The sequence below is a fragment of the Hyposmocoma kahamanoa genome, unplaced genomic scaffold (assembly GCF_003589595.1).
Source record: "Hyposmocoma kahamanoa isolate Upper Pololo Valley unplaced genomic scaffold, ASM358959v1 88, whole genome shotgun sequence".
NCBI classification, from domain to species: Eukaryota; Metazoa; Arthropoda; class Insecta; order Lepidoptera; family Cosmopterigidae; genus Hyposmocoma; species Hyposmocoma kahamanoa.
In genome coordinates, this window is record NW_020654466.1 from 12,566,020 (window position 1) to 12,592,467 (window position 26,448).

At 34.6% G+C, this 26,448-nt stretch overlaps 1 protein-coding gene across 2 annotated transcripts in view; it reads left to right on the forward strand.

The window, feature by feature from the left end:
- The window catches only part of LOC113235773 (G protein-coupled receptor kinase 1), an 87,969-nt gene continuing 61,521 nt past the window's right edge, over nucleotides 1-26,448 (forward strand). For both annotated transcript variants that reach the window (XM_026471669.1, XM_026471670.1), the window contains exons 1-2: nucleotides 1-260; nucleotides 5,714-5,790. In XM_026471669.1, the coding sequence (XP_026327454.1) occupies nucleotides 148-260; nucleotides 5,714-5,790 (190 nt within the window). In that variant the 5' untranslated portion in view covers nucleotides 1-147. The remainder of the gene's footprint in view (nucleotides 261-5,713; nucleotides 5,791-26,448) is intronic.

Sequence of the window (26,448 nt, forward strand, 5' to 3'; positions counted from 1 at the left end):
CCACTCATCAACAAATGATACAGCGGTGCAGTGAGCGGTCATGTGAAGAGGACTATGACTAGTAGCTGTAAATTGTGATTAGTGGTGTTTGTGTCGTGAAGCAGTGTTAAGATCTTGTTTGGTGAAGGTGATAAATTGAGACTCAAAATGGCGGACCTCGAGGCTGTCCTGGCAGACGTCAGCTACTTGATGGCTATGGAGAAGTCGAAATGTACTCCAGCAGCACGAGCTAGCAAAAAAATAGTTTTACCTGATCCAAGGTAATGTCTTATAAGAATCATGTAAAGAAATAAGCTAGTAAAGGGCCGTAAAACACTTCGCAATGTCGTTGTTATCTTGCCTGGTTGTTTACAAATTTTGATTCAGTTCGTATAGCACGAAACTTGTTTTTAAAATTGATTCCAAAGCTAAAAACAATATTTGAAAAAAAAAACTATTATGTTTATTGTATGTATATTTTAACTTAATATCTCTGTACATGATTACATTTGAAATTAATTAATAATAAAAAATAATATCATATAGTACCACTTACTCCAATCAGCTGTTAAAACTATTAATTAAATTATGACTAAGAAATCAACTTTTAACAAACCTTTTAAACATGTACTTACAATCAAAAATGTTGTTTGACCTAGTAGTTCCAGGTCATTTATTTTCAACAATAATTACTTTACAACACTGTACATGTATAAATTTGGAATACCTGTTACATCCCATACATAAGTTGTAGGTCATGTTGAGGGTATTCAACTCTAACATAGAGGTCAATGAACTTTTACATGCTTTAATATTTTTTGTAGTTTTTAAACATATTCCAATATAAAAACAGGGTACTTTACTAGACAATAATTTAAAATTAAATAAGTGTTTTGTGAGTTAATTTTAATTTCATTGTGCTTCATTAAATATCACTCACCTTTCTAGGTTTTTATTATATTATTTTTTGATAATATTTTATAGAGATAGAAAGTCTCACCAATAAAAAAAAAATTGTAAAGGCAATTTTAAATCTTCAATTTTAGAATGCACAGTGTAATGTACCTCCTTAGTAGTATATACAAATAAATTACCTTGGTGTAGCTATATAAAAAAGTATATTATATACCACTTATTATACTAAAGTTAGCCCTAACCTTTTAAATAATTGTGATATTGTTATCTATTCACAAAGTACGTAACCAAATACAAATACTGTAATTTATGAAATTAGTTCAAACATTTAACTAGAACAAAACTGTCTTGTGTTTTAAACGCATAAGAGCTTGCTGTATTTTAAGGAATTTGAAAAACAAGACACAATATTCTCAAGCATGGGTATCAATTTGGTCACCTCTATTATTTATTTTATTTAATTTACAATCAAAAATGTTTATTCCATACATTCTCCATATTATGTTAATTACAAAAATTGCTATGGCCTATGTTAGTAAGGAATCTGTCATATCATAATATATTACATTAAATTATTTAAGTCTCTGGAACCAATATGAACTGAGTTCTAATACTTTAAAATTCCACAAGCAGGGTACTTTCAAATCATGCACATAAGACAGAATAAATGTAATACTACTAGTATAGTATTATATTATCTGTGGTAATACTAATGTAGTTAGACAAACATTTTAAATGTGTATTTTCGAAATGTAAATAATGCATTGTTATTCATTCATGCATTTTCCCCTATCCTGTACTGCATGCATTACATTTCACTATTTGCGTCGCATTGACGTCGGTAAGGTCAAGTAGCGCACTTATCATCGTCCTAAATGACTCTTATAGTGCTAACTTAAATAAACTGCTGCTTATGACGAAATCACGACGTGTTTGTACATAATAACCAATTTGTAATACATAATAATTATATGGAATTGCTTTTGCAAACTGTTTATCACCTTATTGCCAATTTACACTTCCTAGTATAAAAATCGTTAAGTCAAGTACTTTGTCCAGATTTAGTTTAGACAATTGTTTGAGAATACTTTATGTACAGCAGGCCATTAATGTTCCTAGAAATATCTATGTCATTTAAAAAAGTAACAAAAACTTTATTATCTATTTGACATTGCAATAACATGCAAAACACCCACTTTAATTATAAGTTCTGATTCACCTAATTTACTAGCTACTGCGTATCCCAAAGTATAGAAGCTGTAAAAAACTAATTTAGAACTATTTTTACGCTCATTCATATTCCAGGCATATGTTCGTAGTTTACAGACTTGTTTATACGTAGCCACACAGCAGGATTGTCGATAGACATGAAACGTGCGCGTGCGCCCCGGCCGCCGACCGACTCAAATATTTGCTTCACAGACCAATATTTGCTTACAAATGGAAATAGTGGAAATATACACACTAAACCTAGATGTAAGGAAACACTAGATTTTATCTAATGTGTGAAATCGTTAATTATGAAAATATTGTTGGGCTGTGGGAAAATTCAATTTTTGAGGAACTACTTACGGGTTGGAACGTCATCTATCTTATATCGTTAACATAATATCAATAGGTGCTTAATGCTAACAGCTAAGATGTGGAATTCTTCACCTACAATATGGCTAGCACGACAGGGAGAGAGCGGCTAAAACGCGAGATACTGTTGTACTCGTATAGAGATCTCACGTTTTATGTCGCTCTCGCGCAAGTCGCGCCCTATCGCTTTAGCCCTACAGATGTCCTATAACTTGGGTCTTTTCAAGAGAGTGTACAGGCACCTTTTATTTAATCATATCGTCGGCCCTCATGCCCTCATGCGATATTATGGTTAATATAATGATGGGATATATCTTAAAACAAAAAAAAATCAATATTTTTATGTTGAGTTTTTTCCATTAGTAATAATCGAATCGGGTATTTTCTTTCCATAAAAATTCAAACTTAATCATTGCAGCCATATAGGCGTTGCTCCCAATGTTTCAAACGGTCTGTGTACATACGGCAATTAATGTTCTATTTCCATTGTTTATATTATTAAAAAATCGGCGAACCCGTTATTCTATCAGCTGTCCTTGATGCCGCCGCGAAAACTTCCGCCCTGATTGCTGATTATGCTGGTTTTGAATATGAATGAAATATGATAATCCGGTACCTTCTTTTCATCGTATCATGCCTTTGTCGTTGTTCTGTGTAAAAGGCTCGGAAGGTTTGACTTAAAATTTTTATTATACAACACTGTGCCAAAACAGCGATATGTCCGAAATAAAATTGTTCTAGCTTGAAAGAAAGCGAAACATACAAGCCTCGTTATTATCATTTAGTTTAATTAATTTCTTTGATAAGATAATGATGATAGACCATGTAAGATAATAAAGAAATGCTGCTAACTTTTCCGACGCATTGGCAGACTGGCACGTGTAGATAGAAAAGTAATAAATGAACAATCACCTTTTTTCCGCTAATAAGTAATTAAATATACAGTTGTCTTTGGGTAACTAAAAGAATCCTAGTACAAAACATTAGAGCGTTGTGTGTCGTCCGCTTTATTATTTAAAATTTAGTGTCACGCCAAGTGCCTGACAGTTACGACTGGTGTGATTCATTACCTTTCGTTACTCATTCGTGCTAAAAATTGTCACAGGTTCACGCGTTATAACAAAAATTTCTTTTATTCTCGTACGTCACATTATCTAAACAAAATTCCCCATTAAAGTTTGAACCTTTAATTGAATGATTATGATTAGTGATTGGTTTGTTATGACTTCTTATTATCCCACCTATTTCTTACTTATTTCTGCCGGCAAGCAGTAATGTGAGCATTAGTGTGTTCCGGTTTTGAAGGGTAAAGGTGCTGGTGAAATTACAGTTACATGAGACTCGTCAACTTATGTCTCAGAGTGACGGGCGCAGTGGCAGTGCCCCTCAAAATTTTGCGATTTAAAGTTCTGAGTGGCAATGCAACTGTTATGGACAGGCGTGTACCTTATCATAAGGCGCACGAATTGTCCGTCCTGTCACTTGATATTATATAAAAAAATCTCAATGTAGAGTCAATTTTAACTGCCTCCTTGGACGAACGGTTACTATCACGCAGAGATCCTGAGTTCGATTCCCGGGCCGGGAGAAATATGTGTATTGCCTACATTTATTTTTCCTTGTGAGTTTGGGTGTAATTTGTGGTTGTCTATGTGTGTGTCCATGGCACCCGTGATACAGGGTTTTCCTAGTTGCGGGGCTATGAGTGTGTTGAGCTTATTTATTATTATTATTATTATTAATCCGTGTCTTCGAGAGTACATAACCGCAAAATATCGGGGCAATAAGAAAAAAATCACACCGTGGTTAGAAACATATAATTAGTGAACAAAAGTCCTAAAACTTTTTTATGGATGTCATACATGGATAGTTCTTTATTCTCGATAATCGGAGAGTGCCACTTTCATTTCACTTTTGTCTGTAAAAACCACTGTGGGAATTGCTAATAGCAATTCGGTACAAGGTTACAAGAATGACGCATAATGTCATAATACGTTGATTATTAATATTTAAAGAAATATTTAAAGAACTGCGAGTTGCCAGACCATGTAAAAATTTAAAGGGAAAATATAATTTTCGGCACCTATCACAGCACAGGTTTAGTAACACGCTTATTATCTAATCGTTAAGACATTGATGTTATTAATCGCTATATCCTATTCACAAGCGAAACAATAAAAGCATTGCGCAGTTCATCAAGTTTTATCTACCACTAAATTCAGCAACTGAACGAAGCGAGCGTGCTATGACGTTTTCTAATACCTATTTTTAGCAAATTTTATACTCCACGCCCCCCATTAACTCGCACACACGTCGCGTACATAATAACCACGTACAGAATGGGTCATAGTCACGCATAAAATAAGGCAGTTTTGGTGACTAAAAGTCAAGTAACAAAACCATCATAAGCTCCTTGATTTTGCACTACGTTACTTATATTGAATTCGGCGACTCATTTATCAACTCATGCACTATGCTAACGCGACCAAAAACTTCACAAAGTTCCACAAGACATCTTTTCTTATACTCGTGTGAAACCACAAGTTATGATATGTTACATCCTGTGTTATCTTTACACACAAACATATATCAAGGAAAAATCAGTATTCAGAACGACATCCGGCAAACAAACTCCTTTCGACTTTGCCTTACCGAGCTCGTAAAAAAGTCCAAAGCTGATTCCACATAAAAAAAGACTCCGTTTTCAGACAGTAAACAAAACGATAAACAATATTCAACTTGCGATTTGGTGAGTTCGTTATATTTTATTGATAACAGTCTGCTTGAAAAGGCTTGTCTGGTAGCCACCGACAGTTGTTTATAAAACAAGCCTTGAGTCTTATGACTTTGCACAGTCAACGTGAATGAATAAAGTAGGCAAATGTTAGCTTTGCTCATACTATTCATATTTGTTGATGAAGGCGTTTACGTCATTATTCTTGAGCGTTTACCCCATCTATATTCGTTAGTAATCTATTGCTATAAAAGTGTAGTAAAGTACGACAGCAATATCTCTATGAAGTTCAAGAGAGCAATTTTCCAAATAAAAGTCGAATGTTTTGCAAAAGTATTTTTTGATTAAATTTTCTGCAAATCAGCTATGGATTTGACAGGGAGTCCTCAAGTATCCCATGAATATAGTTCATTATAATAATAAGCACATAAGATTATTGTGTTTGATTGTGTTTATTTAAATAAAAAGAGTTGCCGTGAACAATATTTTTTATTTTTGTTACAGTGTTCGGAGTGTTATGCACAAATATATGGAGAAGAAGAATGAAGTTAATTTTGACAAAATATTTAATCAAGTTTTAGGTAAGTCCCACGTTATTTTATTATACATATACTGACTATATTGAATAGTAGTTTTATTTACAGTAGCAAAAGTATCATCACTAAGGTACAATTGAAATTAATCGGATAGTACGTTTACGGTGTTCTATTGTTCTGTATGGTGTTCTCATGCTAGAAAAACATCGTCTAATTACAAATTACTTACTTCTGTGACGCGGTGCAGGGCGTGTCTCAGCGTTATAAAGATTGCTAGGAATTACGTGTACATACTGCAACCAATGATTAATAAATAGTCGGTGTTTTCTCAAGTCTATTGTAATTTTAAAATGTAATATTTTATACAGAATTACTTTTTTATTTATGTAATTATTTGTATTCAGGTTACAAAGACCCATAAATACATATCTTATAGACTAACACTTATGTTAGTATATGCACACTAGTGTATGTACATAACAATATAATAAAACACTAATTACTAATTATTTACACGTATTGTCTGCGACGTGTGACGCAACAGGGGTGTCCGGTAACCGGCCTTAAAAACGTTAGTATGTAGTATGACACCCTTCGGCCAAAACTCTTCTTTCATGAAGGTCGACAGATGTTGATGCGGGACCTCAACTGCTCAACCCTCAGGGTAGCATTGGTTTTCACCCGTAACTCCACAATATCCGCAGATTTTGTAAAGTGATAAATCTGTGTCACGTATAATAATGTGATCAGTATCGCTGGACTCAATAAATGATTAGGGCCAGTCGGGGCGGTGGCACTAAGGTCACTGTTGATGTATTTTTTTTCCGTGCCACCTTTTTGAAATCGTCCTCGTCGCACTAGTCAACTCTTCCCGGTGGTACTGACGACACAGCTCCAGAGATGAGTACCCGTTTCTTTTTCTTCCCTTTGATAAGTTATGTACTTACTCATGAATGTTTATTAGCATGTACCAACAAATGTACGAATTGGCGATTTATGATTTGTTTCTTTTAAATTTATTTATAAACTTTACACCTGCCGACCAGCGTCATGCTATGCGGTGGAAATACAAAACCACTAACACAAAGTTCTCATGTGTGCATTTTCCAAGCCACATTTTTGGTCTTGATTCAAAGAGTAAATTGTGGCTGTGCAGGCGGGTGACCTGATATTTTAGTTCTACAATGGTCTTATTACGCAACCCGGATCCAAAAGGGTAACAGTTACTGTCGTTGCAGCATGGAAAATTGAACCAACTGTGCTTGCCGATACGGTAGAATTTACAATTCTTTTTTTTCGTAACCGATTTCGAACCCGGCACACTATAAATTGTACCTTATCTGCATGCACTTAGTATGTACGCTGCACACCTCCATCGGTTCCTGCTCGCAACTAATGGACATTGCCATGACAGAAAGCAAGTTAAATGTTTTCAGCATGTTATACACTTTCTGTAAGCCGCTCGCGTCATTACAAGGGTCTGTACGGAATATGAAACTCCGAGCCTTCTCTATGAAACATTGTTATTTACACTTCATATTTTTAACATTTCTTCATTCTAGTATTCGCAACATTCTAGTATCGTTCGTTCCTTTGAATAAGATGCTTTATATTCTGAGATGAAATCGAAGTCCAAAAATGTAAACACAACTGTCAACAATAATTTTTTTTAACAGGTTCTGCTGTTCATATTATGAGCAATAATTATAATGGAAAAACCTCCTTTTGGGTTAAAAAACTTACATAACGTTTTAGAATCATTTTGTGTCGTAAAATATTTTCAATTCAGAAATTATGAGGAAATGAGAAGGGCCACGACCCATTCATAATTGCTCCCAGCCCCGGCGCGAAAGAAAATCTCAGAATTTATATTATTCTGTTGCTTATTTAGTTACAATTGGCGAAAAACCGATTTGTAGCTAAATAAGCATCCGATTATCCTATCATTACTCATGGTGACGCATACAGTCTCTGTTCTCCAGGTGGCATGGTTATGACTTTTATCACTTAAGAGTCATTGTCCTGGTCATTGTTTGGAATCGTAGTTTTCTCAGTGTCATTTGGCAAACTTCTTAAAGATCAATTCCAACTATCATTGAGTCTGTCAACAAACTTTGTTTTCTGTAAACAGCGCTTTATCTATTATTATAGATGTATTGCAAATATTCTGCAATTAAATATATTGCAGCTGGTGAACATTATGAAGCCATTAAATATCTCGTAGAGTGGTGCTTGGTATGGACATCTCTTGTGACGTTCAGTTCCATAGTCACTTAGATGGCAAAGTCAAGCTGACGTCCAAAGAGCTCGGTGTGCTCAACAGGACAAAGCGATATTTCACTTTGGAGCAGAGACTGATATTTTATAAGTCGCAAATCCGTCCCCACATGGAGTACTGCTGCCATATTTGGGCGGGAGGTCCTGGATGCTAGCTTGGACCCTTTGACTCGGTTCAAAGACGTGCTATGAGAATTGTTGACGATTCTGTGCTTGCAGACGATATTGAACCACTACCTTCGAGGAGAGACAGCCTCCTTATGTCTGTTCCAACGCCTGTACAATGGCCAATTTTCTGAAGAACTGTTTGACATGATGCCAACAGCGACATTCTATTATCGCACCGCTGGCCACCGGCAGGGACTCTATCCTCACACTCTGGAACCGAGTCGATCTTGTACTGTACGGTTTCGGAGGACCTTCCTCTCACGTACAATTAGGTTGTGGAATGAACTCCCTTTTCCCGCAGAACTACAACATGGAATCCTTCAAAAGGGATTTGAGAAAGGTCCTAGGGGATGGCAACGCGCTAGTGGCGCCACTGGTGTTGCAGGCGTTCATAAGCGACGGAGACCGCTTTCCGTCAGGCGGGCCGTATGCTTGTTTGCAGCGTACATAATATAAAAAAAAATGAAGAACTTTACATTTCCTCTTAAAAATTGTATTAAATTGATAATTCAAGCTCTTTATTACTATTCATATACTGATTTCTATAAATTGTATATACATATATATACCTGTATTACACATTTGATATAATCTTATCGTTCTGTGATAAGGTTAGTGAAACGCCCCTTTTGTTAAAAGCGTAATTAATTACACAATGCAATATTATTATTGTTTATCGCAAACCAGCCATATTAATTGCAATTATCAACGATATTACGCATACAAGCATGTAATTTACTCCCACTTTTTTGACGACATCGGTGATCTAACGTTTTGTATTGTGGGCGGTTGATGAGATCCTGCGTTCAATTTCCGGTAAGACCAATTTGGGAAATGAACTTTTCTATATTGGTCCTGGTCTGGGTGTTCTGAGTAGTGAATTCCGTTGCTCCTGTACTCATACTACAGGGGATTTCTTAGTTTGAAACCAGGTAATTGTTGTAGTTGTTTAGCATATTATTAGTTTTACTATATTATTATTTTTCAGTAAAAATTGTTATACACAAAATTGTAAAAGACACAGGTGCAATCAGTTACATTTACCACAAACTATAAAAAAACAATACGTAAAATCGTCTATTATGTTCATTAAATACATAAATCGAACACAAAGAAAAATTCTATCGATCCGACAGGACTCGAAGCTACGACCACGGGATTTCGTCCCCATTGCTCGTCCAACTGAGCTACAGGTCGAGTTAACCCTTCTATGTGTCTGTTACAGATCTTCGCATTGAGTTTTCGGCTTTCGATGCCGTACCCTGTCGAGTCGATAGAATATTTCTTTGTGTTTCACCTTTGTACTTAATAAATTATAGCAAACTAGTGGATTTACATCACAAAAATAAAAACAAATGAATAATACGTCTATTATGAATAGTTTAAAAGTTTAGTTTACTATAGTAAAAAAATTATTTTCGAGTACCACTCGCCCGCTCACGTTCGCTGTAAGCTATTTTAAGGTATACGATATATCCAAACTTCCATTGAAACGGTTCATCGTTTGTTTAAACACACTGCCGCCCTTTGTTCTTTTCGTTTCGAACTCACTTTATCTGATTGTACAACAGACCTCTTTGACACGTCCCAATTGTGTTTATTGAAACTCCACGTACGGCTATAGTAAAAAAAGCGGCGTTTACAAACCTTGTAAAGTACATAAGAGTTGTTCAAAAGATGGTATTGATCAAACATCCAAGAACACGATCTGGAGAGGTCCTATTATTCGAAAAGATTTCCGTCTATACTTGAGAAGCTGCTGGAATATCCAGCCTGAAATATGAAAACTGTTTCTTTAATATAAAAAAATCCTGACTGGAATTTCTTTTTCTTAAGGCAGTAGAACGTTATTGCATATCGATGCCTTATTTTCTCAAATATCTTATAAAGTGTTGACATTCATAATGAGATGCATTGACTTACAAATAAATGGACGACGGGTCTAATACAAAAACCACGAAAAAAATGTCCCAAGTCAACCTATTTAAACGTAGTGACATGTAAAGGAATATGAAAAGGCTAAAACGTTGAATTTAAATTGTAATGTCATCGCAGTACTGTCTAATTTTGCTTGCAACAATTGAAAGGCGCAAAAAACACCATATTCAGCTTCTACTGGAAACTTACCAAAATGCACCATATGTAGCTTCTAGCGAAAAGTACTTGAACACAGGTATAATGGAGTAGCCTTTATTATTTATAAATAAATTTTATATGTAAATGTTGAATTTTATACAATGCCATTCATTACGAGTTAGGGTGTCTGATTTTTTTTCGTGAGTTTCGAGAATTCTCGTACTCGATTTCTCGAGTTATTCGAGAATTTTTTTTAAAACCGTAAACAATCAGCTCAATCAACTATAAAACTAAATGTGAACTTTTCGAAAGTTGTTTTGGCCTGGGTGTTCTCATGTGTCGCCGACTATACAAATGTGTTATGAGATTCAAATAAATTTTATTAGTGAGGCAGATTCCCTTAAGAATGATTAGGAATACTCTAATGTCAACTTACAAACTACTACTACTAGAGTGGGTGCTGTTTGTAAGTTGACATTAGTTCATATTTATTATTCATCATAGATAAAAACAACCTGAAAGATCACTGAGTTGTGCCCCGAAATAAATTCCATCGTTCTTGGTCCCAGGTTCGATTCCCGGTAGAACCAATTTGGGAAATGAACTTTTGCACATTCACAGCTTCGCTACGCATCCTCCAACCGCCTACCTACTATCGCACTATCTAATATCGTACTATCGCACTGTTTCAAAGTGCCACTGCATATGTCTAGCTACCCCGCATGTCTCTAACTGTTTGGTAATAAACATTCTATGTCGAATTTAATAATATATGTATTTCTTTCTTTTATTTACTTTATTATCATTCTCATCCAATCCTCACCTGCCGTCGTTTGCCATTGCAATTACGCCCCTTTTATCAAATGGTACAATGAAGTTTTCGCAAGTCAGCTCGGATGACTTCAGTGCTAATCCTCCACATTGTATCCAGCCAACTGGCACAATACGATGTACAAGAGTGCCACTGTAGCCTCCTTTCCGTTCTTTACATCGTCGTAAGAAATTCTCATAAGTTAAAGGAACAATATCGGCGTAGAGCTAGAAAAATAAATTATGTGTACCACTGTACGTAATAATGATAGTTAATTGATAAATTAAGAGGACTGTTTCACCTGGCTGCGCGGCAGTGTCTTTCATTATGATACTATTGATGCTATCTCTATACCGACAGTACAGCGAGCACGGGCACGTGAGCGAGGCAGTGTTAGTTAGGAAGCATTTCCGAGCAGAATATTAATACAAGAACAAAATGTTGGTCTAAAGTTGCTCGTTTTTGAGCTCGTGTAATTTCGCAACTAAAAAATCAAAAGAAGTCGCGTAACACGACCCTACATGTTAATATCTAGACTGTGTTTTTGAGTACCCAAAACAGGATCAAGTTAAGTTTCTTTATATTTAGCGCGCTTGTTAAACTGTCCTTTTAAACAATAACTTCAATTACCGAAAATATCATTGTTCTAACATGAAGGTCGTTTATAGAAACATGCATATAAACACACGGCCTCTGAAAATTAATATAGTGTATTAATTAATGTTTTTATGTTATTTCATACTTAGTACTTAATAAGAGCTTTATGAACATTGGAACAGAATATAAGTAGAAGCCGTAATACCTACGTTGGCTGGGCCAACTTGTAACAACATGGCATCGTGGTCATAAATACGTAATTATCAAGATATTTATTTTCTTTGATAATTATTTTGATAATTATCCGATATATATCCTATAATTGTCCATGCTGATTCATAGTTTTGTCTCTTTAATATTTGACTAAAAACGATAGACAGCGAGAAAACTAAGTAAACACGAAGAAAAACGTTTAGGAAAAGTTTCACTCAGCTGGATTCTTGAAAGGGCGCTCCGTTTTATCCATAGATATAGAAAAAATATCTATGGTTGTATCTAACCTGGCATTGTTCAACAGTTCTCTGACATGACATATGGATAATAGCTACCAAGTTGATGGTGTTTACACGGACTACAGCAAAGCATTTGACTGGATTATGCATGATTTACTTGTATATAAACTGCAGAAGGTCGGTATCAATGGCGATCTGCTTAGGTGGCTGACATGGTACACCACCAATAGGCCACAGGTTGTTGCAGTAAAAAATTACATCTCTAGGTGGCATATGTTGTCTAGTGGAGTCCCGCAGAAATCCTTGCGCGCCCCTCTCTGGTTAGCGATTTTTGTGAGCGATATCGAGCGTTGTTTTAAATCATCACAACTTTTATGTTTTGCAGAGGATATGAAGGTTATAGCACCTATTTCTTCAGTGTCTGTACAATCCTGCTTCAAAAAATCTTTATGAGGCTCGACACCTTCTGCACCGATAACCAGCTTGATCTTAATTAATCTAAGTGCAGCGTCGTCACTTTTAGCCACAAAAGTTACTTAGTGCATTTCAACTAGTCATTGAAAAATACATGGCAAATTGCTATTTGCTTTGCATGTTGACGATATTATTTCAAAAGCCTTCAAAGTTCTCAGATTTGTGATGCGTAACTCCAGAGATTTTAGCACAGTTCACTCATTGATGTAATCACATACCAAAACTTTAATATAAATTTAATAAAATTTATAATGCCTAGGCACCAAAAACCAGTTCTTACTAGCAATGTTGGCAAAGCTGTTTTTTTTTTTTAATTTTCGTAAGCCTTTGCTGGTTATGTACATATCCAATTGTCTATAATGAGCCGAGCAAACAAATTTGTATATTTTCGGGTTAAAATGTTCTTCTCGTCGCGATTCAGCTATTATATTTCTCCACAGTGAGCAAAGTATAGGATCTCGAGGAAAACTGAAATAAATACATTTATTATGCCATGCCATAAGAAATGTACCGATGTTTTGATTTTTTTAAATTAAAATTCAACGTAAAGCCAAATTTTCATAATCCTGAAGACCGATTCATAATAAAACCGTTATGCTTTAGGGAGTTTTGGATGCTTATTACAAAGAAAAGACTAAGTAAGCTTAGGTTTGTTTTGTAATATTCTAAAAGAAAACCTAAAAAAATACTTGCGGGATTATGAAAATTCATGCAAACGTTATTTCGGGCAAATGTATTTTCGGTCTTCTGATTCGTAACCCCAAGCCGTAGAAAGAGTACAACAATACTTGAAAGTATTACTAACATGTATTAAAAAATATTTTAATAATAACATTAGCATCAAAGCGACTCTATGAAATTTTTGTTCTAAATATTTCAAACGCTTGTGTTTGAAACAATTGAAATTGACGTGTTGGGTCTCGTTCAGTCTTTTACGCAAGGAATGAGTCGGAAAGAGACAGTTAGCTATTTGATTATTTTGATTGCTTTTGTAATTTATATTTACGATTAATTTAAATATAAATTAAACACTATATAATACTAGTGCATAAAATAACACTTTTAAATGATAACTATGATAACACAATGTAGTAAGGTACTTACTGAAAATATGATATACCACCCTGTTTTTTCACTTTAGTTGAGTAATTTTTACAAGTTTTTACCACACAATACGGCATCATTGACAAGCGCGCTGTCAGTCGAACAAACGAATACTAAAGCGTGAATAACGCTCTGTATACGATTTTAACGCCCTATAAGTTCGGATACTTTTTAGTGCGGACCCGACGTTCATATAATTGTAAGTCAATGATGAGATGACAAAACTTTCTGTTTATTTTAAATTTCTTATCAAGGGTGTTAATTTGGATGCATAACTTTAAGAATAGGCAAAAGCTAGTGTGTAAATATGAAGGAAATGTGATGTGAAATCTGCCTGCAAAATTTGTGTATACAATCCATTTTTTGCATTTCAGTAACTTGTGCTTTAAAATACGAGTTTGAGAAAGTAAGGCGACGATATAACAGAGTTGTAAGAACGATGTACCGAAATGCAAAATAAAAAATGGTTTTCTACATGGCGCAAATTCTCAGCACAATACACAATGATAACTATATAATATTACGTAAAAAACGTATAATGGATGCATGATTTTATTTATTCATACATCGTGCATTCTGTCTTCTGTTGGAAAAATAAAGCATTTTAAAGTTTGTGAAGCGAAACTACACATCGAGTAACATCTGTGCTCGCCTTATGTTAAGATTTAACTTGAATTTCATTTTAGTAATGTGTATACTACGACCTTACCTATTTCTGCCGCCAAGCAGTGATGTGAGCATTACTGCGTTTGGGTTTTGAAGGGTAAGAATGCTGGTGACATTACAGGGACATGGGACTTGTCAACTTATGTCTCAGGGTGACGGGCGCAGTGGCAGTGGTGTCTTTTGAGCTACCCTGCGACTATTATGGACAGGCGTGTCGCTTACCATCATGCCATCGATTTGTTCGTCCCGTAACTTAGTATCATAAAAAAAAACCAAAACCGTTCGAGAGCTGGATAAACTACAAAAAGACGCTTTTTTAAATTTTTCTTTAATAGAATGTTTTTGTTTTTAAACAATTCTATAACAAAAAGTACATGACAACTGATACATAACTTTAAATATTTATTGCTTGTTAAATCGTACAAAATGCATAAATGTATTTTAAAGTAAACATGATTCAAACTACTGACTCCATTTTTTCTGTTACAATAATTTTTAAAGTGTGCGAGACGAAAACCTATCGTTTTCATTATTAAAATGTTACTCAATTATGATTTTTATTATTGAAAATTTTTATTGAATATCATTATATTTTACTACCATGATATTCAATTATTTTTTGTGAAATATGAAATACTCCACTAGTTTGTTATAATTATTATTAATACCAAAATCGAGCACTAAAAATTCAAGCAAATTCTGTCACGGTGTGCTTGAAGGCGCTGGTTCGTATCCAGCCGGATCGAAGAAATTTTTTGAAAAAGTTGATAAACTGAGTCTCAGTTTTCACCATCATAAAATCGTATTTGTTTGAAAAATCTCACAATTCCATGATAGTTTTGTTCTGTATGGAAATAATTGCACCAGTTTTGTAACACCGCTATAGTATTAAGGCGCTGCCAAAAAAAGGATAAATAGGGTATTTGACAAGTATGGCAATTTAAATGCTTTTTGTCAGTGTGAAAGAAACAGGCTTTTGGAAATGAGGAGTTACAATTAAACGACAATACATACTTGTGACCTCACAATTTATTGGCGCCATAAAAGCTACGTATTGATCATTTCTTCATAAACATCATAAAATATTTTGCAAAACTAAGCGGACGGAGCGTTCCCCTCACTACTAATTTAAACCATTAATATATTTGGCGTTAACAAATCTATGAAAAAAAAAAAACAAATTACTTTTCAACATGTTCATATGACTTGCCGCGAAGCAATAAAAATCATGACGCAGTAAAAAGTTTTAAGTGCAATCACACACATATGTTCAGATATATGTCTGTGACTGCAATATGCTCCATTTTATTTGCCATAATCGTCACGAAACGTCACACTAAAGCTTAAATCTCAAACTTTACACTCACGATGACACTGTATTCATCTATAGATACTTTTTTGCGATAGCTGCAAGAATATTTGTAGAAGTCCTGTTCTCCTTTTTTTAGAGAAACCTGATGTGGATTACGATTGGAATGACTGTGACAAGATTTATAAACATTTTTATACTCTTATATTCGTCCTTTTTCACTGTCTATACATTTATGAATAGACATTATTTTTCTCTTGTATTTACGTAGTTAACAAATATTCGTCACGAAGTATTAATAATAGAAATTTTTGTGAACCGAGATTAAAAAATGGTTATTTCCTTATTTCTTCGTTACTTTTTATACGTGTTTTCCTTGTTTTATTAACATGCTTCCACAAAGTAATCTAACTCCCGACCACGGTATGTTTTTTTATTCAAAATACAAAATACTTACATTAGTAACACTTTTAAATAACCCTTTAAACCCGATTATTTTTGTTTATTTACACGTGAGACGTTACACTTAAACCACTAAACCCTAATAACGAATAGCATTTTGTGACATCATTCACATTTTATAAAACTAAACACATTTTTAATTACTTACATTTTTTTTTTTTCAATTATCGTATCAAAACAATTTAATTATTTATTTTGATCGAGTCAAGTGCCGTATGAGAACTTGGAATACCTTATAAGTGTGAGAATTAGCAGTCTTATAAAATCATATAAAATCGTTCACGCGTAAGAACTTTTTCATGAAGATTTCGAGAAGCTTATCTTCAGACGATTAAATTATGGATTAAACGTTAAACATGTGCTCGAACTTAAGCGCTTAATTTCAACTCACAAAACTGCTTTAGCTGAACTACAAATATATTGATAACAATTCCGATCTATAAATCGATGGGTCCTAGGTATAAAGGCCAAACTAACAATTTGATCATTTTCACTTGTTGTTGCAAAAAAGCGAAATGATCAAATTGTTAGTTTGACCCTTATACTTAAGACCCATCGAAATAAGTATATTCGGGATCACTTACGCAACTTTCTCGGTGGGATTTTGTATCGTAAACAAAATTGAAATGCAGGCAATGCTCGCATGAGCGCATGCGCATGTCATCTATTTGCTGTCCATTTGTCAAAAATGATAGAAATATCTGCATTTCCCTAACATTGCCAAGCTAGTGTACGTTTTCCCTCGCTTTTGTGGCATTTTCCTACGAAGTGGATATTTAGTACTGAATACTGTCATGTAAACACGTCCTTATTTGGTTATAAAGTTAATAAAACAGTACGCTATATAATCTTTGGCCTTTTGACCGTCATAGACGCTTTAAAGCGTCAATGAATTTATATGTATAGTCTAGTTAAGTATGGATTCATAATTGCATTTTATGTTCAGTTAAGTTTTTCTTTAATTTAGGAGAATTAAATTAATGTAAGGTTAAAATTCATCACATCAGTAGACTTGGCGTCTGGGAAACAAAACTAGTTTTTGTCAGTGGCGGTTAAAAGGTTAATAAAGCATACATCGCCTACAGTCAGATTTATACGCGTAGAGAAAATAAATTAGATTTCAACGTGGAATATTAAGGTTTTTTCATTATGGTTTTATTTTGTCACTAATGTTTAATTGACGACTACTATAAACGTTTACACATATTATTTGATTGAAATTTCGCTACGTGTATACGTATTAATCCAGCCATTTATGTCTAGCTAAAACGTTCAGAAACAACGTTAAGACTCTCATTGGATCTCGACCTCGTTGCTGCTTACAATTGCCCCAGTTAGGGTCGCCATTGGCGAAACAAAAATGAGGACAAATCTCGAGATACGAAGTGTTCTTTGTTGCCTTTTAATGGTCCTCCTTAATGTCGTTTCTTCTAAGTATAGTATTTTATGTTACTTTGAATTTATTTAATTTTTTGTTGAACAATCCACAATAATACTATCATAAAATCAATTAATGTATCATTAAGTTTTTTTCCACGTCATATCTTTTTGTCCAAAATACCAGTATCTTAAGACGTAGTCTCCGACCAGTTTGTGTTGCCAGTGATGGATGACTTGCGGCACTGAGAGGTCGCTCACTATAGGCCTCAACTCATGAGAAGGCTCAAGGTCACAGAAAGGGCAATTGAAAGCCTGGTAGTTTCACTACAAGATGGAATCAGTAATGAGGATATCCACAAGGGAACAAGTATATATAATATATGTAAGAAGACTGACGTGCAATGATGTAGTTCAGAACGGATAATGAACTTTGTTATGCTCGTATGCAAACATTCAAATATACTCCTAGCCGTGACAGTTATATTCTCCGTTAAATAATTAGTTAAGCTGTGTTGGAGCTCGCTGTCAGATGGGAAAGTCCACATCTAAATGGATGACTGGTCTCTATATTCATAATAAAGTTACCTCATGTCACTAAAGATAATTTTCTTCTCTACTCCACTTGACTTCATCTAAATCTGCTGGTGGAGATTACAGACTCGCTTTAAATTAGTTACAGCCCTTATGATTCTAATAATTTTTCATAGGGTTATTTTGGATTCTGTCTGTATGCATACTTAGCTTTTTAGGCATATTTTATTTCTTTTCTCTTGTTAATTTTAAATATTTCGTGACTTCATATTCGTAGATGAACCTAAATCGTAGCTAAAGGGAATTATCTGTATTATTATTATTACTAAACTGCCTCTGTGGCCGAAAAGTTACCTTGCCGGACTGCCACGCAGAGATCCCAGGTTCGATTCCCGGGCTGGGAGCAATATTTGTGTGGCCTACATTATTTCTTTAGTGAGTTTGGGTGTAATTTGTGGTTATCTATGTATGTGTCCATGGCACCCGCGACATAGAGTTTCCTTAGGGGCTATGTTGAGTGTGTACGTTATTATTATTATCATATACATTTTTGTAACATACGGTCATAAGCACTGTCACTTGCTTTAACGGTAGAGGAAAATCTAAAATAGGTCTAACAGTAACATAAAATTTTAATCACCGTTATCATTAACCAATTGGTTTGTGGTCTTTACATAACGATAGGATTTAGGACATTGTCTACTTTCCTGATCCAATGCATGTGGAGGACATCACGCGTCTTCAAAGAGTTTTGTGACCCTTTTTCGCATGTGGAAGAGATATCACGCGTTTTCAAGGAGTTTTGTGACCCTTTTTCGACCCGTCACCACATCTCAATGTTTTCATTCTCCGTTAACAATAGTAATAATAACCGCTTTTCACTGAATATTACAAAAAATCAAATATTATGTCACAGATTTATTTCCTTTAGGTGAGATTCAGGTTCATTCAAGAATATGAACTAACAGACTGAAAATTAATTTTCAGTCTTTAATACCTTTAATAGACAAAGTTGCCGTGAAATCTCTCTCTATGTCATTTTTAATAAAAATTTTTCAATAAAATCCATATTTAAAAAGTTTGTATACTTTTCAAAGTGCAATTTAGCACGTCTGTGTACACCAAGGGGGCGGTGTTGCCAATACCGTAGATTTCTCAAGAGAGCAACTTGCTACGACACTCGTAGCGCGTAGCAGCTGTGGACTACGAACTTCGTACTGACACAAGTATATTCTATAATATGTGCATAAACTGGCTTATGCACAAATAGACGAGACACTAATGAATTTATTTTGGGTAGTTATGTTAACAGAAACTATTTTCAAAAAATCCAAAATATAAAAATTTCATAGATAAACAAATAACGCTTAAGGAAGAAAAGTAGTGGTAATGATTACTAATAATATATGATCAATTGATTAAACACTACGAATACGTAGTCATTGTAGGATAGACGAGTTGTCATTGGTAAGACTAAGAAGAATGTGCAAGCAAAGCGACTGCTCTTTGTAAATTGAGATTTATCATTTACAATAATTATAGAAAAATAAATAAAAAAGGGCCTCCAGCTGTACACTGCATATTTGTCGCGTACTGGTCATGTACTGTAGTCTATTTAAATTTAATTAAATGCAAACGTAGAAATTTAATCAAACTAGTAATTGAAGAACATATTTCTTGGCTTTGAATTTGTATAATTGTTTAAATTTAAATTAAAACTAGGTTTTAAGTGCCTCTGTGGCCGAATCATGTTGGACTGCCACGCAAGAGATCCCGGGTTCGATTCCCGTGCCGGGAGAAATATTTGTAATGTCTACATTTATTTCTCTCGTGAGTTTGGGTGTGGTTTGTGGTTGTCTATGTGTGTGTCCATGGTACCCGCGATACAAGGTTTCCCTAGTGCGGGGCTATGTTGAGTGTGTGCGTTATTATTATTATTATTATTATTAAATCGTGTACATTTGTTTTTTCAAAGAAACCTACGTTTCGGGCCCTTTTCTCTTTACCACCTCTGTCAACTGTGACCATGGAACCTGTAAAGGGTCCGAAACGTTGGTTTGTTTGAAAAAAACAAATAATCGCGATTTAAATCCGGATAAATAGTTTCATTGCCTATGTGTAACAATCACCAAAATCTAAGAACTCGGTATATTTCTTGATATTATTACAGCCCATATAGCTAAACATAAACAAGCTTAGCCTTATTGAATATGCCTTGCAGCAAAATTTAAGCGCACAACTTCGGAATATTGCGACTTGCTAAACTCGATTTCATAGCTTTTGCAACGGAACATGCATGTTTGCTGAAGCGGACATTAGCTGTAAGTTATTGTTCCTAACTTTGCGAAAATCATAACCTATGCTTATAAGTTATATCTTACTAGCTTGTGCCCGCGACTTCATTTATGTAGAATAAGTAATTCGAGGAGCCTACTGTACTATACAAATTATCAGAGTTTTATTGGTTCTCCATGCAAACTGTCATCACCTTTGTCACCTTTAAGATATATTTTTGTGACAAAACTAATATAAGCAGTAGAGCTCCTTGTGAAAGGTTCGTCCAGGGAAGTACTGCCACCTTACTTATTTCTGCCACCAAGCAGTAATGTGGGTAAGGGTGCTGGTGAAATTACAGGCACAAGGGACTTGTCAACTTATATCTCAGGGTTAGCGGGCAGTGGCAATGCCTCTCCGATCTTTGTGGTTTAACGCTTTGAGTGGCATTGCAACTGCTGTGAACAGGCGTGTTGCTTACCACCAGGTCCTCGACTTATTGGTCTCGCGTCATTTGGTATTATAAAAAAAAGTAGATTTTATAAAAAAATGTGAGACAAAGTTAGATTCGCATTTATAATATTAGTAAGATTTATGTAAAATGAATATTTGCCAAGTTTTATTTCATTCATTCAACATTTTTTACAGATCTCTTGGAGTACCAATAAATTCCAAACCTTTTGTCGGAGTAGTGCCATGTCAGTCATCTGTGTAGCCAATTGAAATGAACACATCTTTGCTTGTTAGATAAGTTTGCAATCGTAGTAGTATTGTTCCTTTAACGTTATATGTCTAGTAGCAGGAGAGCTGCTTGTGAAAAAGTTCGCCCAATGAAGTACTGCCACCTTACTTATTTTTGGCCACCAATCAGCATTTCCATTTTGACCCTTCAAAACCATTTAAGGATGCTGGTAAAATTACATGCGATTTATCAACTTGTACCTCCGGGAAACGGGCGCAGTGACACTACCCCTCAAATCTTTGCGATTTGAACCTCTGAGTGGCACTGCAACTGCTATGGACAGGTGTGTCGTTTACTACCAAGTGCACGACTTGTTCGTCCCGTCACTTGGTATAAAAAAATCTATTTTTAAGAACTAATTTAATCACGACACGATATTGTGACTTAAGTATCGAGAATTTAGTTAACACTACGAGTACCTATACCTGCGATTTCATACGCGCAAACATACGTTCGTATCACTTACGTATCATACGGATATAAAAAATGAATTCTGCTTGATGGCTATAATATTAAATTTAACTTAACAACTTCACTTAAAGATAATATAATTTTTAATTTATTTTTAGCATTAAAACCATTATTACGGCTTGAATATAAAGCTTGATATTATATTGTACCGCTGACTTTTTAGATTTAGTGATGATTAATATTTTTGTAAAACACTATTTCCACGTATATCCAATCTTTTGGTCAGCGTGAGCACTTTGTTCCCGCTTAGTGTTGTTAAAAAACTGTTTTTTTCTGAGGTGAAAAAAAAACAATGAAAAAAAACATGAAAAGAAACCGTGTTTTTCGGGAGTACGTTTTTTTTTCGGGAGTATGTGTTTTTTCTAAAAGTATGAAAATAAAAATATGACAATATGACAATTGTATTTTTTTCATTTCCTCTTTGGTTGTTAATATTATTCTTCATAGATAAATTGCTTAAAATAAATGAACAACACTCATAGTGTTGTCAATTTGTAGCAAATTCCCCAAATTGCGGGGAATTTCAACTCGATAGGGCATTTTGTGGGATTGACGCTATGTGGGGAAAATGCGGGGAATCTAACATTTTACCTTTTTTTTAAAAATCAGTCGATTGCTGTTGCATCGCTATTTTGATGATATCAATATTTTTTTCCGCATCAAGCGATGCGGAAAACATTATTAATAATAAATATAAATATAGCTAATAATTCTATGTAAATGTTGCTATACAAGCATATAGCAACATTTACATAGAATTATTAGCAAGCCGCTTATATAACATTTTTCGGTAGGATTTGAGTGAAGGAAACGAAGACAGAAAATTTTGATGACATTACAATTGTGAGTAACACCTGTAACAGTAGTAACACCAATGCCAATCAAAATATCTTCAAAATACATGGATAGTCTTCTAGAACCGTTTTCCTGTAACTACAACTATTAAGGTAGCTAGCCTTGCTACCCCGTCTCAAATTTACACCCAGTATATATTTACATATATATATATATTCTTAAAACAAAAGTTAGTGTCTTATTTTATTTCAGTTATTAAATTTTACTTTTTCTGAAAAAAAAAGCAAATTTAGAAAAAAGCCAGGGCGCTGTGTTTTCTTTTCATGTCTTTTTTCAAAAATGTGAAAAAAAACATTGTTTTTTTTTTCAAGTTACAACACTATACCGCTAACGCGTGAACAAGCGGGAATCAGTCAGCGATACGCAGTTTAAAATTGACTTTATTTTGTCAACCTGTTTAAACGACACAGACACTAATAAATGTTAGTCCAAGATTATCTTAATCCATCACCGAAATTCACATCGAAATTAGTTCAACCATTGTGGAGATTATCGTGCACAAAAGCACAGACCAACAGGAAGAAAGTCTTGTGTTAGGCTTAAGATTCTATACTACCTCAGCTCTAATTAAAATTTTTCCTGTACTAATACGGTTCATTTTAGGCCGAGCGGCAGGGTCACTGGCTTTATATCCGTTTTTTTTTACAAACGAAATTAAAGGCGTTTGAAAAATGTATATCGCATAGTACCTATTGAATACAGCGGTTTTCTTGTAAAATTTCGAGGTAAGTTTGTATTTCTTTCCATCTTGAAAATGTTTATATATCAAAATCAGTGTATATTCTGAATTTTACTATATATTTTTTCTAAATTAATTGATTCAACACTTTCAATGTTATGCGGAATCAACCAAAGCCATTTGAAGTACTATAGACTTTTAATAGAGTATCTTCAGTTGTTAGCACTGACTTTTACTTTAAAATAAAAGTGCACGCTCATCTTTACGACTTTATTATTTAATATATACATGACGATGTTGGCTGTTTGAGAGATAAATATTTATACTACCCCTGAGTCAACTAGTTTTATCAGTAATGAGATGATGAGTCATTGCTAAGTACCGTAGGCCGCTTATTTATCACATGGTCATCGTATTTATTGTATTGAATTGTTAAGGTGCAATTAATACTCAAGAAGCTGCCGTATTTAATGTGAACAAACCAATTTATTACTAATCGTCAATTAACCTGTGTTCTAATTGTCTTCGCAATAGATCAAAGCCACGTGCGCTCAACGATTGGTCAATAACAAATAAATTGTTTCTAATTGGCGTGTCATATAACTCGTAGACGTTCATAGATCATCATTGAATATATACACAATAGTCCCGTTACTTGTAGGCTATTGACTTTTGCAGTTGCTCCAATTAGCATCAATTAAATGACGGAGGACTTTAAATTATCCTCTGTTTATACGATAAAAGATCGTTGTGTTTGTTATTGAAACTAATATAACTTTGTTGTTTTTACAGTTTAATTTTTACGAATATATCAAACATTCTCATAACAAAAGGGCCAAGGGGTAGTCAATAGCATACCGATAGTGTTCCTTAAAGATAAGTTTACAGAAATTAAAAATGTATTAGTAGTTAATACCAGCAGCGCATTGCAAAATACGTTAATACCATGAACAAAAATGAAGCAAAGGGTTAATGTCTAATAATTTTTTTTATAATATCAAGTGACGGGACGAACAAGACGCGCGCCTGATGGTAAGCTACACGTCTGTCCATAACTGTTGCAGTGCCACTCAGAGCTTTAAATCACCTGAGGGGCTCTGCCACTGCGCCTGTCACCTTGAGAGGTAAGTTGACAAGTCTCACGTGCCTGTAATTTCACCAGCACTCTTACCCTTGAAAACCGGAAAACTGTAATGCTGACATTACTGCTTGGCGGCAGCAATATATATCCTATAGTATATAGACGTATATTACGTATATAACATACATTATATAATCATATAGAATAGTATGTGTATGCTTCTATAATAAGTTCCCTGTTAATATTAAAAATAGCATATTTACGAACTTTAAAATTATTATTATATGAAATTTATAACTAATATTTTTACAAACCAAAAACTTTGTAGGAAAAGCTTTTTCATACAGTTTCCGCTTGCTTTGATAACAAAATTTTATATACGAGTACCCTACGTGTGTCCTATATTATATTTTTGAATAATTATTGTAAATAAGAAAAAGAAATTTTAACAAATATAATAATAATAACGCACACACTCTAGCCCCGCACTAGGGAAATCCTGTACCGCGGGTACCATGCACACACACATAGACAACCATAAAGTACATCCAAATGCAGGATAGAAATAAATGTAGGACATCTAATATTTCTTCCAGCGCAGGAATCGCACCGGGACCTCTGCGTGTCAGTTCAACATGGTAACCGTTCGGAGGCAATGTCTATTTACAAAGAGCACCTCCTAAAGTTTATTTCTCATTCTTCTTAGGGTACAAGTATCTGCCTTACCAATGATTTATAGTGTTTAATCAATGCGACGAATTTGAATGTAATTTGCTTCCTTAATTAAACACTTTTTAACTGAATTCAAAAAAGGAAGTGGTTCTCAATTCGATTGTTTTATTTTGTGTGTATGTTACGCGATTACTACGGCATTTGTGGACTGATTTTGATAATTCTTGTTTTTGTTGGATAAAGGGTACCTCAGTATCGGTTTCATTTAAATTTGTAGAAAATATCCCATGTCTAAGAGTTGCAAACTTGGGGATGAACCTGGTTTCGCGCACTTTCCGGTAACCGATTTCAATAAAATTTGGCAAATAGATGTAATTCCACGAACTTTAGAGGTCGGTTTTTATTATAAAAAAGTTAATTGATTTAATTATTAATACAAAGATCGAACACTCAGAAAAAACACTCAGAAAAAATTCCTTCGATCCGGTCGGATTCGAACCGACGTCTTCTTGCATACCGTGCCAGACGCTATACCAACTAAGCCACGGACCGAACCAATGGACCTCACGAATTTTTCTATGTGCTTGCGTCGTGTCTTTGTACTTGGTCTTTCAACGACTTTTTAGTCGTAACGCCATCTATGAGAAATCTATTGCAGATTTATCACCCAGTTAGTACCTTTACAGCTACCAGTCCTGGCGAGAGATGTCGCTATTCATTGTATTAATTAAATTTTTATTGAATTCATATTCAATTATTTTTTGTGAAATTACTCCACTAGTTTGTTATAATTATTAATACAAAGATCGAACACTCAGAAAGAACACTCAGAAAAAATTCCTTCGATCCGGTCGGATTCGAACCGACGTCTTCTTGCATACCGTGCCAGACGCTATACCAACTAAGCCACGGAACGAACCAACGGACCTCACGAATTTTTCTATGTGCTTGCGTCGTGTCTTTGTACTTGGTCTTTCGACCGGATCGAAGGAACTTTTTCTGAGTGTTTTTTCTGAGTGTTCGATCTTTGTATTAATAATTATAACATACTAGTGGAGTAATTTCACAAAAAATAATTGAATATGAATTCAATAAAAAATTAATTAATTGATTTAGTTAAATTTTTATTGAATTGATATTCAATTATTTTTGGTGAAATTACTCCACTAGTTTGTTATAATTATTAATACAAAGATCGAACACTCAGAAAAAGTTCCTTCTATCCGGTCGGATTCGAACCGACGTCTTCTTGCATACCGTGGCAGACGCTATACCAACTAAGCCACGGAACGAACCAACGGACATCACGAATTCTTCTATGTGCTTGCGTCGTGTCTTTGTACTTGGTCTTTCAACGTATGCAAGAAGACGTCGGTTCGAATCCGACCGGATCGAAGGATTTTTTTCTGAGTGTTCGATCTTTGTATTAATAATTATAACAAACTAGTGGAGTAATTTCACAAAAAATAATTGAATATCAATTCAATAAAAATTTAATTAATACAGTGAATAGCGACATCTCTCGCCAGGACTGGTACCTGTAAAGGTACTAACTGGGTGATAAATCTGCAATACATTTCTCATAGATGGCGCTACGACTAAAAAGTCGTTGAAAGACCAAG